Source organism: Myotis lucifugus, unplaced genomic scaffold (genome assembly GCF_000147115.1).
Source record: "Myotis lucifugus unplaced genomic scaffold, Myoluc2.0 scaffold_30, whole genome shotgun sequence".
Classification (NCBI taxonomy): Eukaryota; Metazoa; Chordata; class Mammalia; order Chiroptera; family Vespertilionidae; genus Myotis; species Myotis lucifugus.
In genome coordinates, this window is record NW_005871078.1 from 1,252,248 (window position 1) to 1,272,142 (window position 19,895).

The 19,895-nt window shown below is 38.2% G+C and overlaps 1 protein-coding gene across 1 annotated transcript in view; it reads left to right on the top strand.

Annotated features, from left to right (window-relative positions):
- The window catches only part of ADAMTS20 (ADAM metallopeptidase with thrombospondin type 1 motif 20), a 167,696-nt gene that overhangs the window by 871 nt on the left and 146,930 nt on the right, over positions 1-19,895 (top strand). Inside the window, 1 exon segment of the mRNA XM_014454071.2 lies at positions 1-245. This exon segment is cut by the window's left edge and continues 159 nt beyond it. Within this exon segment, the coding sequence (XP_014309557.2) occupies positions 1-245 (245 nt within the window).

Genomic DNA, 19,895 nt, shown 5'->3' on the forward strand with positions numbered 1-19,895 from the left:
CGCCCGAGCCCCCGCCGTTCCGGACCCACTACCGAATCAGCGCCTACGGGCAGCTGTTCCAGCTGAACCTGAGCGCGGACGCGGCCTTTCTGGCGGAGGGCTTCACCGAGGTGCACTTGGGGGCCCCCGCGCGCGGGGCGGAGGAGAGCCGGGCGGTGTCCCCAGGCTTGCGCCACTGCTTCTATCGGGGCCAGGTCAATGCTCGGGAGGATCACATAGCGGTCTTCAGCCTCTGTGGAGGCCTGGTAAGCGCCCTCTGGTCCTTTGACGTTTTCTTGAGATCCAATCGAAGGCTCCATTCAGGCAGCCATGTAATGGGTTTTTCTGAGTTAGTGGTTGGTGACCCAAGAGATCAGAGCGGGTCACTGGAGGGATTAACACCTAAGTGAACCCAAGCCAGAGGCCGCTCCTTCCTGCAGCGAGGGGCTTGGAAGAACAGCATGTCTACCTGCTGAGCAAAATGAGCTCTACTGTGAAAAGCTGAGAGACTTGAAAGTGTCAGACAGAGAGAGGCCCAGTGAGTGCGTCAGGGAGTGGCCGCATGGCCTCTGCTAGGAGTGAAGTGTGGTTTTCACTCCGACACATCCATTTCTGACCATCTGTTGAGGCAGAACCTCCTGGACTTAAGTTTGTTCTTTAAATGTTAGGCTGATAGAAGGAAAAGAATGTGTACATATAACGAAAAGGTCAGAAAGGAAGAGTGGGTTTTCAATAGTCTGTGGATGCTCATTAATCGGTGCAGTACAGAATAGGGAAGAGGTTGAATCTGACTGTTTAAATACGTTGCGTTAAACAAAATATAGAAGAGTATCTAAAGTGGCCTGGTGCCAGCAAATGGTCATTAGAGTGACAAGAGTAAAAGATGGAGACTTTGTAAGAAAAGCCTTATTGTGGGGAGAGAGGAAATGAAATGAAACACATAGAACCCAGTATTTTGTTTCTCTCCCTCTAGAACAGATTGTAAATCTGTTTGCCATGATTTTCTTCAGTCTGGGGAAACATCTTCTCTAAATTCTCCTAAAATAATAACTCATATGTTATTTTACACACTTAAAATGATCTAATTGGCTCCCTTGTAAATACTAACAATAATCAAAATGTTACAGCTATTATAATTTGTGGTGCTGTGACGTATACTTCTTTAAGAATGCATTCAATATCTATTGGGGAGGGGTCTGTTTACTACTGTTCTTTTCCAGTGGTGATACTATAAAAGATCCATGCCAAACCGGTTTGGCTCAGTGGATAAAGCGTCGGCCTGCGGACTGAAAGGTCCCAGGTTCGATTCCGGTCAAGGGCATGTACCTTGGTTGCGGGCACATCCCCAGTAGGAGGTGTGCAGGAGGCAGCTGGTCAGTGTTTCTCTCTCATTGATGTTTCTAACTCTCTATCCCTCTCCCTTCCTCTCTGTAAAAAAATCAATAAAATATATTTTTTTTAAAAAAAGGATCCAGATAGCTACATCAAGTCTAATGTAATACAGAAGTATCAGTTTATTGCTAACAAAGTAACAATGCCTGTGGGGTTTCTTTTGTTTTTTGTTTTTTTACCTACAATCATACTTTTAGGAAATGTTAGGTGTCAGAAGTTAGTAAAAATAAAGATGTAATACTTTCCCATCCCAGTTCATGGAACCCAAGGTAAATAACACTTCTATTAAAACATATGAGCTCGCCCTGACCTGTTTGGCTCAGTGGATAGAGTGTCGGCTTGCGGACTCAAGGGTCCCAGGTTTGATTCCGGTCAAGGGCATGTACCTTGGTTGCGGGCACAGCCCCAGTGGGGTGTGTGCAGGAGGCAGCTGATCGATGTTTCTCTCTCATCGATGTTTCTAACTCTCTATCTCTCTCTCCCTTCCTCTCTGTAAAGAATCAATAAAATATATTTAAATTTTAAAAAAATTTTAAAAAACCAAAAAATAAAAAAAAACACACACAAAAAAACATATGAGCTCACTTCATCTTTAACTCCTCTTTAACTCCTCCAATAAATACATGTTCAAGAAGAGACAACCACTAGGACTTTGATTATAGGATTCTAGTGTTCTCAAGTTTTAGCTTTTTCCTTTTTGGAGCAAATTTTAAAAGAATAGTCGTAGAACATCAACACTGTTTATTCTTTAATTAAGTAAAATAAATGGATAATAGTTCTCATCAGGCCACATGTAATACTTCCTCTCAGGTTAATTGATGTAAGATGTCTTCTTGGGTGTGAATAGGTCATTACTGAATAAACTTGGAAAGTCTCTTTGGTCTTTTTCATGCTGTTTTCTTGAGCTACATTTACATGGAATGACTTCAACACTTTTCTTTCTGCTGTGGATAAATGTAAAATGCTTGCAACATACGGATGACAGAAACACTAATATTTACATGGCTACTTATATGGCAAAGGAAATCAAAATATTCTCTTTCATAGAACCTTTCAAAATAATGTTTAGCTTTTCTGGAAAATTCTATATTTACTACCACAAATTTGACCTGGTCAATATGTGTTTTTTTTTCTTAATTGAATTTGTTGGGGTGACATCTATAATAATAAAAGCGTTAATGCTAATTAGACCAGATGTCCTTCCAAACGTCCTTCTGGGTGACCTTCCGGACAAAACCAAGGCTGCGAGGGAAGCCTGGGTCCAGGGCGCCTGCCAACGGCCCGAGGGAAGCCCAGGTCTTAGGTGCCAGAGGAAAGCCAGTGCCTGCAGCTGGGGGAAGAAAGGCCTACTCTTGCATGAATTTCGTTCATCGGGCCTCTAGTTGGTTAATAAAACCATACAGATCTCACATGATCTCACTCATGTGGAATCTAATGAACAAAATAAACTGATGAACAAAATAGACCCAGAGACATAGAAGCATGGAACAGACTGAAGAATTTCAAAAGGAAGGTGGCAGGGGTGGAGGGATGGGTGGGGAGTGATTAACCTGGGAACTTATGCATACATGCATAGCCCAGGGACACAATAGTGTGGTGAACGCCTGGGAGAGGCTGGTGCAGGGTGAAGGGGGTCAAGAGGAAAAAAACCAAAGGGGATATCTGTAATACTTTCAACAATAAAGATGAATTAAAAAAATAATTGTACAGGTTTCAAGTGTACAATTCTGTAACACTTCATCAGTATACCGTATCGTGCGCTCACCACCCAAACTCAAGTCTCTTTCCACCACCATTTATCCCCTTTTTACCTCACCCCCCCTGCATGTGTTTTTATCCTCTCTGGCAATCCCCATACTATTGCCTGTGTCTATGAGGTTTATTTTATTTTTTTGCTTTTTGCTTAAGCCCTTCAACTTTTTCAGCCAGCTCCCCCAACCCTCCTGCCCTCAGACAGCAGTCAGTCAGTTCACTATCTATGATTCTGTTTCTATTTTGTGTTTTTGGTCATTAGATTCCACATGTAACTGATATCATATGGTATTTGTTTTCCTCTGACTGGCTTATTTCACTTAGCGCAGTGGTCTCAACCTTGGCTGCACATTAGAATCACCTGGGAATCTTTTTAAAATCCTGATTTCTGGGCCTCATCCTCCAGAAATTCTGTTTCTTTGTGATGGGGTGGGGCCACAACATTAGTAACAAAGAAACAGAATTTCCGGAGGATGAGGCCCAGAAATCAGGATTTTAAAAAGATTCCCAGGTGATTCTAATGTGCAGCCAAGGTTGAGAACCACTGACTTAGCACAATACCTTTTAGGTCAGTGATGGCGAACCTTTTGAGCTCGGCGTGTTAGCATTTTGAAAAACCCTAACTTAACTCTGGTGCCGTGTCACGTATAGAAATTTTTTGATATTTGCAACCATAGTAAAACAAAGATTTGTGTTTTTGATATTTATTTTATATATTTATATGCCATTTAACAAAGAAAAATCAACCAAAAAAATGAGTTCGAGTGTCACCTCTGACACGCGTGTCATAGGTTCGCCATCACTGCTTTAGGTCCATCCATGCTTCCGCAAAAGGTAAGAGTTTCTTTTTTACGGCCAAGAAGTATTCCATTGTGTAAATGAACCACAGATTTTTTTATCCACTCATCTACTGAGAAGTACTTGGGCTAATTCTAAATCTTGGCTATTCCAAATAACTTTGTAAGGAACATAGGGGTCCATATATTTCTTCAACGTACTGTTTTGGATTTCTTCAGGTTTATTCCCAGAAGTGAAATTGCTGTGACATAAGGAAGTTCCATTTTGAATTTTTTGAGGAAACTTCTATAGTGTTTTACACAGTGGCTGCACTAATATGCATTCCCACCAATAGTGCACAAAGTTTTCCTTATTCCACATCCTCACCAGCACTTGTTTGTTGATTTATTGATGATAACCTTTCTGACAGTCATGAGGTGATCTCTTATTGTGGTTTTAAATTGCATTTCTCTGATGATTAGTGACATTAGACATCTTTTCATATGTTTGTTGGTCATCTGTATATCCTCTTTAGAGAAGTGTCTATTTAGGACCCTTGCCATTTTTTAATTGGATTGTTTGTTTTCTTGATGTTGATTTGTAAAAGTTCTTTATACATTTTGGATATTAACTCCTTATCATATGTATCATTGGCAAATATGTTCTCCCATTCAGTGGGTTGTCTTTTCATTTTGCTGATGGTTTCCTTTGCTGTGCAAAAACTGTTTAGTTTGATGTAGTCCCATTTAATTATTTTTTTCTTTTGTTTCCTTTGAGGAGATATATGAGAAAAAATATTGCTGCAAGAAATGTCTGAGATTTTACTGCCTATGTTTTCTTCTATGATTTTTATATTTCTATAACTTACATTTAAGTATTTAGTCAATTTTTACTTTATTCTTGGGATAGTGTGAGAAGGTGGTCTAGTTAAATTTTTTTGCATGTGTCCAATTTTCACAACACTATTGAAGAGACTGTCCTTATCCCATTGTGTATTTTTGCCTCTTCTGTAAAATATTAATTGACTATAAAGGTGTGGGTTATTCTGTTCTATGGATTTATATGTCTGTTTTTATGCCAGTACCAAGCTGTTTTGATTACTATGACCTTGTAGCTTAATATCCAGTATTGTGATCTCCAACTTAGTTCTTCTTTCTCAAGATTACTGAGGCTACTTTGGTGTCTTTGTGTTTCCATTTAAATTTTTGGAATATTAGTTCTAGTTTTCTGTGATATGCCATTGGTATTTTAATAGGAATTGTGTTGAACCTGTAGATCGTTTTGGGTAATATCACCTTTTAATGATCTTAATTCTTCCTATCCATGAACACAGTATATGGTTCCACTTATTTATATCTTCCTCAATTTCTTTCTTCAGTATTCTTTATTTTTCTGAGTACAGGTCTTTTACCTCCTTGGTTACATTTTTTTCTGGCTACTTTGTTTTTTGTTGTCATTGTTGCAATTGTAAATGGGATCATTTTCTTAATTTATCTTTCTGATAGTTCATTTTTGGTGTATAAAAATGCCACTGATTTCTGAATATTACTTTTTTGTATCTTGCTAATTTACTGAATTTATTGATCAATTCTAGTAGTTGTTTTTTTAATGGCATTTTTAGGGGTTTCTAAAGATTTGTGAATAATAACAGTTTTACTTCTTCCTTTTCAATTGGGATGCCTTTTATTTCTTCTTTTTGTCTGATTGCTGTGACTAGACCTTCCAGTACTATGTCGCATAAGAGTGGTGAAAACCAACATCCTTGTCTTATTCCTGACCTTGAAGGAAGCACTTTTAGTTTTTGCCCATTGAGTATGATATTGGCTGTGGATTTGTCATATATGGCCTTTGTTATGTTAAGATATTTTTCCTCTTTTCCCATTTTGCTGAGAGTGTTTATCAAAAATGGGTGTTGGATTTTAGCAAATGCTTTTTCTGTGTCTATTGATATGATCATGTGGTTTTTATTCTTCATTTTATTTATTTATTTTTTTAAAATATATTTTATTGATTTTCTACAGAGAGGAAGGGAGAGAGAGATAGAGAGTTAGAAACATCGATGAGAGAGAAACATCGATCAGCTGCCTCCTGCACATCTCCCACCGGGGATGTGCCCGCAACCCAGGTACATGCCCTTGACCGGAATGAAACCTGGGACCCTTCAGTCCGCAGGCCGACGCTCTATCCACTGAGCCAAACCAGTTTTGCAATTCTTCATTTTATTTATGTGGTAAATCACATTTATTGATTTGTGGATATTGTACCAATCTTGCATCTCTGGAAAAAATCCCACTTGATCGTGTGTAGGGTCTTTTTAATGTCTGGTTTGATCCTATTAGCTAATTTGTTGTTGAAGATTTTAGCACTAAGTTTACCAGGGATAGTGGCCTATAATTTTCTTTCTTTGTAGTGTCTTTATTTGGTTTTGAAATTAGGATAATGCTGGCCTCATTATTCTAATTTCAAGAGCTTGGGAGTCTTCTTTCATTTTTAATTATTTTTTGAATAGTTTGAGAAGGAGAAGTGTTAGTTTTTCTTTGAATGTTTGGTAAAATTCTCCTGCGAAGCCATTCAGAACTTTTGGTTTGGGGAGTTTTTCATTACTGCTTCGATTCCATTAGTTGTAATTGGTCTATTCAGAGTTTCTGTTATTTTTCTGATTCCGTTTTGAAAGATTGCATGTTTCTATAAATTTATCCATTTCGCCCAGGTTGTCCAATTTGTTGGCATATAGTTGTTCATAGTATTTTCTTACATTTCTTTGTATTCTGTGATGTCAGTTGTTCCTTTTTCTCCTTTTCCATTTTTGATTTTGAGTCTGCTCTCTTTTTTATTTGAGTTAAAGGTTAGTCAATCTTGTTTATCTTTTTAAACAACCAGCTCTTGGTTTTATTTATCTTTTGTATTGTTGTGTTTTTTTAAAATTCTCTATGTCATTTATTTCCTTTCTGATCTTTATTATTTCCTTCCTTCTACTTACTCTGGGCTTTTCTTGTTGTTCTTTTTCTAGTTGTTTTAAGTAAAGGGTTAGATTACTTGAGATTTTTCTTGTTTCTTGAGGTAGGGCTGCAATGCTATGAATTTCCCTCTTAGGATTGCGTTTGCTGTATCCCATAGATTTTGGGTTATAGTATGTTCATTTTCATTTTTCTCAAGGTAACTTTTGGTTTCTTCCTTGATCTCATTGTTAACCCATTTATTGTTTAATAACATGTTACTTAGCCCCCATATGTTTGAGTGTTTTCCCCTTTTTATGGTAATTGGTTTCTGGTTTCATACTATTGTGGTTGGAGAATATGTCTGATATGATTTCAATCTTCTTGAATTTATTAAGACTTGTTTTGTATCCTAACATGTGGTCTATCCTGGAGAATGTGCTATGTAGACTTGAAAAGAATGTATATTATGCTGCGTTGGGAGGAAGTATTCTGTAAATATCAATTAAATCCATATGGCTTAGTGTGTCATTTAAGGTTGCTGTGCTTTTTTTTTTTTTTTTTTAATGGTCTGGAAGATCTATTCACTGATGTTAATGGAGTGTTAAAATCCTCCACTATGACTTATTGATCTCTCTCTTAATGTCTACCAAGACTTTATATATTTAGGTGCTCCTATGTTGAGTATATATGTTTACAAGGGCTATATCCTCTTGTTGGATTGATTCCTTTAGTATTATATAGTGACCTCCTTTGTCTCTTGTTAAGACCTTTGTTTTAAAGTATATTTTGTCTGATGTAAATATTGATACCTCAGTTTTTTGCTTTGTTTTGTTTTTTCATTTCCATTTTCATGGAATATCTTTTTCTATCCCTTCACTTTCAGTCTGTATATATCTTTTGTTCTGAAGTGGCCTCTTGTAGATAGCACATATATCATGTTATCCATTCAGCTACACTATGTCTTTTCACTGAAATATTTAATTCATTTAAATTTTAACTAATTATTGAGAGGTACTTTCTTATGGCCATTTTATTTTTTTATACCTATGTTCTTTCATTTTTTTAAATTCTTCTTCTTAAAGAAGGCCCTTTAACATTTCTTGCAATACTGGTTGGGTGGTAATTAACTCATTTACTTTTTTTTTGTTTGCTTGTTTGGGAAGCTGTTTATTTCTCCTTCAATTTTAAATGATAGCCTTGATGGATAGACTAATTTTGGTTGTAGGTCCTTTTCATCACTTTGAATATATCATGCCATTCCCTTCTGGTTTGAAGTATTTCTGTTGAGAAATCATCTGATAGCTTTATGGGAGGTCCCTTGTAGGTAACTGACTGTCTTTCTCTGGCAGCTCAAAAATTTCTTTCTTTATCTGTAATCTTTGCCATTTTAATTATGATGAGTTGGTGTGGGCCTCTTTGAGTTCATCTTATTTTGGACTCTGTGCTTCCTGGACTTGTGTATCATTTTCTTTCACCAGGCTAGGTACGTTTTCAGCCATTGTTTCTTCAAACAGGTTTTCCATTCCTTGCTCACTCTCTTCACTTTCTGGTACCCCTATGATGTGGATGTTATGTTTGATATTGTTCCAAAGGTCCCTTCGATTTTTCTCAATTTTTTAAAATACCTTTTTGTTGTTGTTGCTCTGCTTGGGTATTTTCTGTTATCTAGTCCTCTAAATCGCTGATTGAATCCTCTGCTTCATCTAACCTGCTGTTGATTACTTCTAGTGTATTCTTCATTTCAGATATTGCATTCTTCATTTCTGACTGGTTCTTATGGTTTCTATGTCCTTTTTTAATTCTTACTATCTCTTTAAGTTCTCATTGATATCATCCACTCTTCCCCTAAGGTTCTTGAGCATCCATATAACCATTGTTTTAAACTCTGCATCTGGTATCTTCGTTGCTTCCATTTCATTTAGTTATTTCTTTCTGGAGATTTCTCTTGTTCTTTCATTTGGGGCATATTTCTTTGTCTCACCATTTTGTCTGTCTTTTTGTTTGACTCTGTGTATTAAGTAGATCTGCTATGACTCTCAAACTTGTTATGATGGCTTTATGATGTAGGTGTCTCTTGGGGCTCGGTGCCACAGTCTTCCAGATTACCCGAGCTAGTTTCTCCAAGGAATATTTCTTGTGTGGCTTATGTGCACCCTCCTATTGCAGTTGAGTCTTGAATGCTGTTGGCTCGTTAATGGGTGGAGTTAACCCTCAGGCTGGCTGACTATAAGGATAGACCTTGATCACCATGTGTGAATCGCTGTGTGGGTGCTGCACCTGTGAGGCAGAGTTATTCCCAGCAGTGTCTGGTTCTTGCCAGAATCACCCCTTTGGATGTGGCTGGTTGTGTCAAGCTCTGGTGTGTTCTGAAGCCTACCACTGGTTGTGTTGGTTCTGGGTTTACTTGGGCAGAGTTCTAGTACAGGTCGATGTCAGATGTTGTGTATAACTGCCTTGGGCTGCCTGTCTGGAGCTACCACGCTATTCACTGTTTGTAGCTGTCTCTATTGGGCCTCAGTGTGTGAGGGAAGGGCCACACCATGTACAAGGTTCGGCTTCCTTTATCAGCGGTTCTCAACCTGTGGGTCGCGACCCCTTTGGCAGTCGAATGACCCTTTCACAGGGGTCACCTAAGACCATCCTGCATATCATATATTTACATTATGATTCATAACAGTAGCAACATTACAGTTATGAAGTAGCAACAAAAATGATTTTATGGTTGGGTCACAACATGAGGAACTGTATTTAAAGGGCCAGAAGGTTGAGAACTACTGCTCTAGTTCAATAAAAGGTCCAAGGCTTCCTGAGGTCTGCCTCCACCAGTCAGCTACTCCGCCACCTCCTGAGGTTGCTTGGACTTCCCCAAAGCTGTCCAAAGAAAGACTGTAGAGTGGGCAGGCTGGCCATGACCCACAGATCCTTCCATAAGGCATGAGCTTGATAGGGTGGGGTGACCTAGTTTGGGAGGATGGGACTAGTGGGCCCCCTACTTGGGAGCAGCGTGGTCAGGCACTCAATAAGGAAAAGTGGCTCCTACTGCAAAGCCATACCACTCGGTCTCTGCCAGAGTTTCCAGCTCCCACTTTCTCAGGAGGAGCACACCACAGGTTCAGGTTGGGTGCAGCCAGCTGTCCTCATTGCAGGAGCAAGCTCAGCAAGGCAGAGCCATTGGGACTTGGAAGACAGATTAAAATAGTCTCCTGTTGGGGGTGGTGCCAGCCAAGCCTGCCAGAGTGGGGCAAGTACTTCACCAACTCTCTGTTCCATAATCATACAACCCAGTGTCCATCCGAGTCCCAGCCAGAGCCTCCAAGGGAGACACGCTCTAAAGGTCCCAGCTCTAAGCAGCATTCCCTCCCCTCCCAACCCTATCGAACTGAGCTGATCAAGGCAGGGCTACCAGGACTTGGGAGAACAGACAAAAGAGTCTCTATTTGGGGCTGATGCCAGCCAAGACTGCAGAAGGGGGGCAAAAATGGCCCCTGTTCCAAAGCCACAGGACTTAATGACTGTCCGAGTGTCTGCCTAGAGCTTCTCCAGAAAGAAAGTATACCAAAGGTCCCTGTTGGGTGCAGCCCACAGACCTTTCTGCAGTACTGGAGCTGGCAGAGTGGTGTTGCCAGCAGTTGGAGGTCTGAGTTAGTGCACTCCCAGGCTGGTGCTGTAAGAATAGAAATGCTCATTTCCTCTTTCACATCTCATTTATTGACCCATTCTTCTTCCAGCTTTTTACTTCAGGTAGCATCTACCTTTCCTTTCTCTGGTGGCTGCTGAGGAGTGTGACTTTTAGAAGAAAAGAATAAAAAACAAATTAATATTTTTAAAATATCCCTTTATTGCAACCATTTTAGAAAATTGACACCCCAACACATATGTATATTCTATTTAGTTGTTAATGTTGCTTTAATCCCAAACATGTGAACTGTGTTTTCTTTTAATTTCTATATGGTTGTTTTCTACTTTTAGAAGTCTTGGTAATTACATGTTTTTCTCTTTCATTAAATCACTGAACCATGACTAGTATTGTTTAGTTTTCTTAAGTGTTTTGGGCCCAAGAACCAGAAGGGGCTAAGAGTCTGCCAGAAATTGTTTCATGTGTGTATAACGTTTGCTTTTCTAAAACCTCTATATTTTCTTAAGAGTATAAGTATATATCACAGAACTTAAACATTTTGGAATAGAAATTTATTTACACATTTCTAAAATCTATAGCATATATGAAAATAGAGCTGAATCCTAGGATTACCTGTAATGTTATGGCTAGTGAGACTATGTTTTTTGTCCACTGATATCTATTGATACAGAACGCATAGTTATCAGTTCTTAATAGTTCCTATATTCAACTATAAACTTCATTTTCATGGTCATATTATTGATCTCATAATGTTGGTACACTCTTGCCAAACTAGAGGTCAGTATTTAATAAGTTGGTGTATTTTTGGTGGATGGTTGTCACAACAGAATGTATATGTTGTGCAGAGGCCACAATCCCTGTGCTCTACTCACCCTCTTCTCATCTTACCCGGTGGGTTCCCTTCTTCCAAAGGCCCTCAGGGACTAACCTGACCACCTAGACAGTTAACGTCACCATTTCTTGGTGGGATTTAAAGCAATGCAATCTTTTTGGTTGAAAGAAACAGTTTCCAGATGTCATAAAACCAGACATTGCATCTGGCTTGTACAGTATTCTCACGGAGTAGCTCACAGGGACTGTGTGTACTATTTTGAAGTTTCTTGTGTGAACCATTCTGCAGCATGTCATACACTAATGCTCTCTGATGACTGATTATTGAGTTGCTCTAGTAACTTCTTGTTCAGACAAGAAATAATTGTATGGAAACTATCAGTGTCTTTACTGGTTTTTGTCTATTCTGGGAAAATTTTAATTTTATTTTAAAAAACCTTCCTGTTTACAAAGAACTAATATAGCCCCAGATCATTACATATGCCATTGTGTATTCATATTTTTTTTTGTTGGAAAAGTGCATAGGGACTTCCTTTAGTAATGCATGTACTCAGTCAAACAACATTAGGGAGACTTTCTTATGCCTCTATGTTTAACTGTTTAGTGTTAGTTGTGTCTTTCTAGAAGCAGATATGCAAGGATTTTATTTAGGGGACGTGCCTGTGTTAGAGAAAGTAAGAAGAGAATGATGAAGTCTGAAATGGATGAAGAAAGATGATGAGAATGTTAGTTAGAAGCATCCCAGGCTGCTGGGCAGTCTAAGGCTCAACAAAGCATGCCGCAGGCTAAGTTTGCTGGAAGAAGAGTCCCATGCCTCCTAAGAAGGAGTTTACCCTTACATCCTTGCCACACTCAGGTACTGACTTGGTATAGCACTTAGAAGCCATGGCTGGGGCACAAACACTAGGTTTTTTGAGGGATTATATTGTCAAAGAAACCAGTAACTTGGACTAAAAAAAGCCTTAACTGCTTTTGTTGTAACCTGTAGACTCTTAGAATGATGGATTTCAAAGCCCAGCATCTGGGGCCCCTGACCAATTATGCCCAGCATTCTCAGGGCCACCACAGAGTGATACCAGGCACACAAACACTTAATGAAAAAAGCTGAGGCTACAAAAAGGGCTGTGTTAACTTTGGGGAAGGAGTGATTGAGATTGTTATGAAACCTGCGTTGGAAAATGCTTCTCAACTGGACTTTGAGGGATGACTAAACGTAGGAAAATGTAGGGGCTTCTTGTGACTCTATGCAGCTGAAAAGTGGGGTGAAAGGGGAGGTTGAAATCTGATTCTTAGGGCCTGAAATGCATTGTGAAGGATGAGGGCTTAAACTGAAGATGCTGAGTAAGTTCAACGTGTTAGGAGGGGTCTTTCCTTATGCAATACCATGTAGGACACAAGGAAGGCAGTAAGTCACTGAGAGCCACTGTTGTAGTCTCTTATGGGTAAGGAAGAGAGGCCACTTAAGGTAATGTGGTTTTATTTTTATTTTTATTTTTATTTTTTTAAATATATTTTATTGATTTTTCACAGAGAGGAAGGGAGAGAGAGAGAGAGAAACATCGATGAGAGAGAAACATCGATCAGCTGCCTCCTGCACATCTCCTACTGGGGATATGCCCGCAACCCAGGTACATGCCCTTGACCGGAATCGAACCTGGGACCTTTCAGTCCGCAGGCCGACGCTCTATCCACTGAGCCAAACCAGTTTCGGCAGGGTAATGTGGTTTTAGAGGTGAAGGAGTGGGTGCCTATGGAAGGTGCACTACTGTAGACCAGCAGCTCTCAATGGGGGACAGTTTTTCCCCCCAGGGGACATTTGGCAATGTTTGGAGACATTTTGGAGTGTCACAATTGTGCAGGGGTGGGGAAGGGGAACCCACTGCCCCAAACAGTCTCCTACAACAAAAAATTATCAAAATTTCAATGGTGTTGAACATAGCAACCTTTTAGGAGGTTCGTTAGAATTTTAAATCATAAGAGGAGACCAAATCATTGTAATGACTCTGACTTAAATGACTGATGGATCCTGTGGCTCTTAAGCAAGAGAGGTAATGACAGAGGAACAGGAGATAAGAAATAGATAATTCTAGAAACATTTGCTTGATGCTATTGTTGGTTTACTTTAATCTTCATAGTTGTTTGAATTTCTATTTACTCTTTGTCTAGAATGTCTTTTCTCTTAACTGCCTCCCATTCTTCCAGATCCATTTTGAGCCTTTCTCTCCCTTATTCTTTCCTAAGAAGAGCTGACCAGGCCTTTCTCTGTGTTACCACTGGACATTTTGTGCATAATATATTGAATTGTACTTATTTGTCCATACTTATATCTCATTTGTAGATTTAAGTGTAGGGATGATATTCATTTTAGCATCCAATACAGCTTATAGAAGAAATCAATACATATTTGAAAGAATGAGTTAAAGCAGATTTTATTAAGAAGTGCCAAATAATTAGGCAACTCTTCTTTACATCAGTCATTCAGTGCAGGAAAATTATATTAGCAATTTTAGTGTAAGTCCTTGAACATACCTAAAAATTTGGTATAGATTAAATCTTTTCAGATGATAGCTAAGCTGTGTTCATATGGGCTCATATTGCACTCTTGTTGCTTGTGGCTTGTTCTTGTTTTGCTTATAACTACTGTTTTCTATAAAATATAGTTAATTAAGCTATTTGATTCATATTAATATTCAGAGGAAGACACAGATTGTACATTCTTTTTCAACAAATATTTTTCAGTCACTTATGTACCAGTTATCTTTAAATATTGGTGCATGATGTCCTTATTACAGCAGTATAAAACTGATTAATTAAAGTATTCATGATCTACATAAATCCTTTATTACCATAGTAATAGCATGGAGAAAGCATACTGGCTCTTGAATACCTCAGTTCAAAGGAGACACACTTCTATGTACATTCTATTGATGAAAGCTAGTTGCCTGGTTCTACCTTGATGCAAAAGGCTGGAAAGCAGGGACAGTGATATGCCTTAGAGCAGTGGTTCTCAACCTTCCTAATGCCGCGACCCTTTAATACAGTTCCTCATGTTGTGGTGACCCCCAATTTCATTGTTGCAAATTGAACATAATTAAAGCATAGTGATTAATCACAAAAACAATATGTAATTATATATGTGTTTTCCGATGGTCTTAGGCAACCCCTGTGAAAGGGTCATTCGACCCCCAAAGGGGTTGCAACCCACAGGTTGAGAACCGCTGCCTTAGAGGAAGAGAGGAGAACAGATACTGGTGATTAACAGTAGTCTCTACCACAGGCTGTCCTTCTGTTCCCCAAATATCCCTTTCCTTTCTCTTCCTATACATTAAACATGCTCATCTTGCCCAGCTCAAATTCCAGGATCTCTGGGTGATATGGCCTTCTTCATAAAGTTTAGATGTGGCTCTTCGTAGTTTAGCAACTAATGAACGAATAGGACATTATCTTCATCTCCCACCAAGCCAATGTACAGCACGATCAGCATGACTGCAACCCTAATCTTAACTTCCTATATAGGTAGAAGGGGAGATACTTAGTAATCACTGATTTATAGCAATTCTGACTTCTGGGGATTGTGGAGACCCACTAACTTGGTAGGAAGAGAGTTTCTTTATTATCTTCCTTGATTCTTTCTGGGAAGTCTAGTCACCAAGGTCCCTGGTTCTGTTCTCTGGGAAGGTCTTGCCCATCCTCCATGCCCACATCTAACATAGATCCTGGGGGAATTCAGAAATGCTGGGGGAATTCTTGAGAGTCTATAGGTTACAATGAAAGCAGTCAAGGTTTTTTTAGGCCCAGGTTCCTGGTTTCTTGGACAATACCGGAAGGGGCAAAAGTAAGTTTATAGTTGTGAGCACAAGAAACTGAGTTTATTCTTGTATTATTTATTAATTATTATTTTCCATATGAACAACTGTAAACCTACTTTTGCCTCACTGTGTATAATCCATCAAAAAAACTCATTGACTTCTGATGGTAGATCAAGTTTTGATAATTGCTTCAAGTTAGTTTCCTGTGACAATTGCCAAAGCCTAAAAGGCATTTATGTTAAATCAGTGAATGCCAAGAATCTCTTATAAGGCAAAACTAAATACTGGATTCTCATGTACTAGTAAACCAAATAAAATTACAGCTGTTTTAAAGATGTAGAACCACTTTACATATATTATAATCTTCAGGTAGGGAAAAATACAAAGGGAGACATAACAAATGAAAAATGTTTGCCTACATGATAATTGAAGAGTATCATGTGTCACAATAACTTTAAATTAAAAGATAGACTAGGAAAATATATGCTGTAAATATGATAGATGGTCTGGCAGATACCTGGCCTTGTGTCTCTCAGTGGTTCTCAATCTTCTGGCCCTTTAAATACAGTTCCTCATGTTTTGACCCAACCGTAAAATTATTTTCGTTGCTACTTTATAACTGTAATGTTGCTACTGTTATGAATCGTAATGTAAATATCTGATATGCAGGATGGTCTTAGGCGACCCCTATAAAAGGGTCGTTCGACCGCCAAAGGGGTCGCAACCCACAGGTTGAGAACCGCTGTGATATTATATATATCTTTTCAAGTAATATTGGCTTATAACGTTTGATAAACATATTTCCATTGTACACCTGCAAATTAGTTCTTAATGGTTTACTGTTACATTTCTAATTATTATAATCACTATGTTTTATGTGTTCACAAATACTTTAGGAAGAGGTTAGGAGAGGCGCTCCTGAGAATCACTACCCAGAATGCACAAGAACACAGCCATTTTTTGACGATTTTTCTCCACTGTTAGTGAGTTCATAAGACTTCAAAAAAACACTTCAGTGCCTACAATAAAGAGAAATATTACAGAATATAGTTATTGTTATTGATGTTGCTGGAACACTATTTGAACTTGAGTCATTTGGCAACATAATCTTGGTAGACAGGTCTCTAGCTTTTGTCTTGTTTTCTTGATCCTCATGGGCAAGGACTTGGTGAGAGAGCAGTCTCTTTTTATTTTATTTTAAATATGTTTTTATTGTTATCAGAGAGAGGAAGGAGAGGGAGAGAGAGATAGAATCATCAATGATGAGAGAATCATCGATTGGCTGCCTCCTGCATGCCAACTACTGGGGATGGAGCCCACCCCACAACTTGGGCAAGTGACCTCCTGGTTCATGGGTCAGTGCTCAACCACTGAACCACACAGGCTGGACAAGAGAGCAGTCTCTTTTTAGGTGAGGTATCAACAACACATGTCATCTATTGTCTCTCACTTTGATAGTGGAAATCTGGAATTGTGCTATGGAATTGGAAGGGAAGATAAAGAATCTGCTAGAGGAGAGAAGACTCATCTTTTCAAATATCTTACAATGAACTTTTTGCTTCTGGAGTCAGTTATGCTTTTTTTTTTTATGAGTCATTCACTCAATTTGTGCTTATATGCTCTACAGTATTTCCTAGGCGTGGTCAGTGGTGCTGTAATCAGAAACTGTCAGGGTGATAAACCCTTTGCATTGAATAGAGTATCCCAAAATAAAAATGAATCTCAGAGTTAATCTTCATGACCTTTCTTGCATAACAATTATACTTTGCCTAGGGTAAAAAGGGTGGCTATAACATCTGTTTTTAGTGAAGAGTTCTTTATCCTATTTCAAAATATATGCAATTTCAAAACAGTTACTGACATTATTTTAACACACACTGCCTTTCTCAGGAAATTAAGTGGGTAGAATTATTTCTATTTTGTTTTACAAATTATGGAACTTGAGGGTCCCAGATATATAAGTGGTTTGTCCAAGGTTCCATGAGTGCAAAGCCAAGACTCATACTTAGGCTCTCAAATAACATCAAACTGATCCTCACTACATGACACGATTGAAGATTGAAAAACTAAATATTTTAGTCTTCACGGTAGTAATTACCAGCAATCTAGCCCTTAAGTGCAAATCCAATTTAAGTAATAGTTGGGAGCAATTTGTTACTGAAATAATTTCTCAGTATGGACTCTAATTGTCTTGTTCAGTATTTTATTTTTGAATCTTGTTCTTTACCTAATGTAATACCTATAAATGATTTGGGAAAAGAGTCCAAATGGTTTATATTTTGTACTTGTTTTTATCCCTCAATGAAATCTGAGAGTACATTATTGGTTGTTGCTATAGTACATGTGTTCACCATGTATTTGGGGGAAAAAATATGGATGAGTGGAAAAAATATATGGGTTGAATGACACAATACTGAAATAAGAACATTTTGGAAAAACAATTGTATAAAAATCCTCTAAACATATAAAAACTTTGGCCTGTGAGAGTAAATTAAAACCAGTTGTGCAATCACTTACTGCCTTTCAAAACAGTTGGCAAATAGAATATCATTGCTCCAAATAATGGGGAAACCCTTGCCCAAGTGAAAGCTGGTTTTGCTGCTTTAATAGTTATAAAAAGAAAGTGTTTGGGATTTGATTGGCATTTCTTATGAATCAATGGCAGTGCCCATCTGTAGAAAGGCAGTTACTAAAAATACGGTGTGATCTAAATATAATTCTATGAACCACCTGTTTTGTTAAGTCTTCCAATTCCTTACCAGGTTCTTTTCCAAGTTAAAAAAAAATCAAGTGCTTCCTTAGGGGCCTTTAGGCAGAGCTCTAATATTTTTATTCTTTGAACAGAAAGTTCTCTGCAATGGAGTGGATTACAGAAAAATTGGTAGAAGTAAAATACTCTTAACTCCTTCATTGATTAGTACAGGGAAATTACTTGGAGAACAAATTAGTTGCCATTTATTCTTTTTTTTATTTTAATTTTTTTTTGCCATTTATTCTTGAACTTAGTATTTTAGAACATAAAGGAATTGTTGAAGAAAAGGCCTTTGAGTGATAAAGGCAATATTCTTAGCAGGCTGGGGTGCTCTAGCATGACTTACAAGGAGATGCTGATAGCCTCTGGGTAGAACTATATTCATTTCCCACATGGGATTACAGATTGGACCCATGTGCAGTTTTATTGGAACATTATAATAAAAGTACTTCATAGTAGGTTTTGATTTAAAGGAGTACAGAAAATTCCCCAGGTGTAAATATTCTCAATATTCTTGGGAAAAGTGTCACATTATTTCAAAGTAGTTTTCTAGGTGGATTTAGATAAGTAACAAGTTGCCTCATGTCTATTTGTATCTTTTACCAAGATGCTATCACATTTCCCAACCTCAGCATGTTTTTCCAAAAAGGCAGAAAGTGATTTTCCTTGGGTCCATTTACTGGCATTTCAAAGCCAGTATCTGTAATTTGTAAGCATAGCTGAAATTATCTTTCTGGGAAGGCAGAAAAAGCTGGAATTTTGAAATCTTGGAAAGAAGTGGTTTAGAAAACAGGCACTGGTAGAATTAAATATGCTAGATGAAATCCAAATATATATTAGATTATAATTTCAGTATGATGGAATTTTCCTTATTTTTGACTTTTAAAAAATGTGTAATTTAACATATTAACACATTACATAACCAGGAATGCCTAGACATTTTACTTTCTAGCACTGAAATAAAGTGATGTAAATATCTCAGACAAGTTTCCAAGCTACTATGACTTAGGAATGTTAGAGGAAATAAAGGGGTTTCTAAAGGGTATGTGGGGGAAAACACAGATGTTCTACCATATTTATTAGGAAAATGTTCATTTCTACAGATATGTATTGAGTGCCTGCTATGTTTGAGGTAATGTTTTTTAGGTTTTGGAACTGTAAAAATAGAAAAGGCTTTATCTTTGAGGAGGAGCTATAGATGTAGTAATACTCATGGATGTAAAGAGAACTTTAAATGATTGTGGCAATTATAGTCATAAATGGCTTTAAGTGATTATTCAGTTAAAAGTGATTTAAAATGTGTTTATTATTTACAGTGAATTTAAAGCAATGATTTCGAAGTTATTATCTTTAAGTAATTTTTAGATATTTAAAATTAGGAAATGGAAGTGAAACCCCCTTCATCAAAACTGGGCTTATCATAGCATCTAGAATTCAGTAATTCATGTTTATTTCTAGATTGGTTCTTCACAGAAATACGCTTTTCTGTGTGAAAAATTGCAAGGTTTTAGGTGCAGATAAATGTATATCTGTATGTTCTGAAGTGTGATGAGTGCTTTTTGATGTCAAGCATAGTGAGTGCAACCATAGCCTGCCTGTCTACCTGCTCCTACTGCATAACCGCTTATTGGCACAGCTTTCGCCTCACTGTTCTCTCTGTCACTTGAACCTGCCAAGTTTTTCCCCATCACTGGGCCTTTCAGTCCCTGCTCCTTCTGTTTGGAATGTTCTCCCAGAGTTTTCTATGCCTACTTCCTCATTATTCTAGTCTCAGCCTCCTCACAGCACCCTCTATCATTGTTTCCTTGCCTTAATTTTTTCTTTAAAAATTTTTTAAATTTCATTTATTGGGGTGACCATCTATATATATAAAAGCCTAAGCAACCAGCGACCCACCAACTGGCTGGTAGCTATGATGTGCACTGACCACCAGGTGGCAGACGCTCAATGCAGGAGCAGAAACCACAGGCATGGAAACATGGAACAGACTGATGAATCTCATAGGGAAAGGGGGAGGGAGGAGGGTG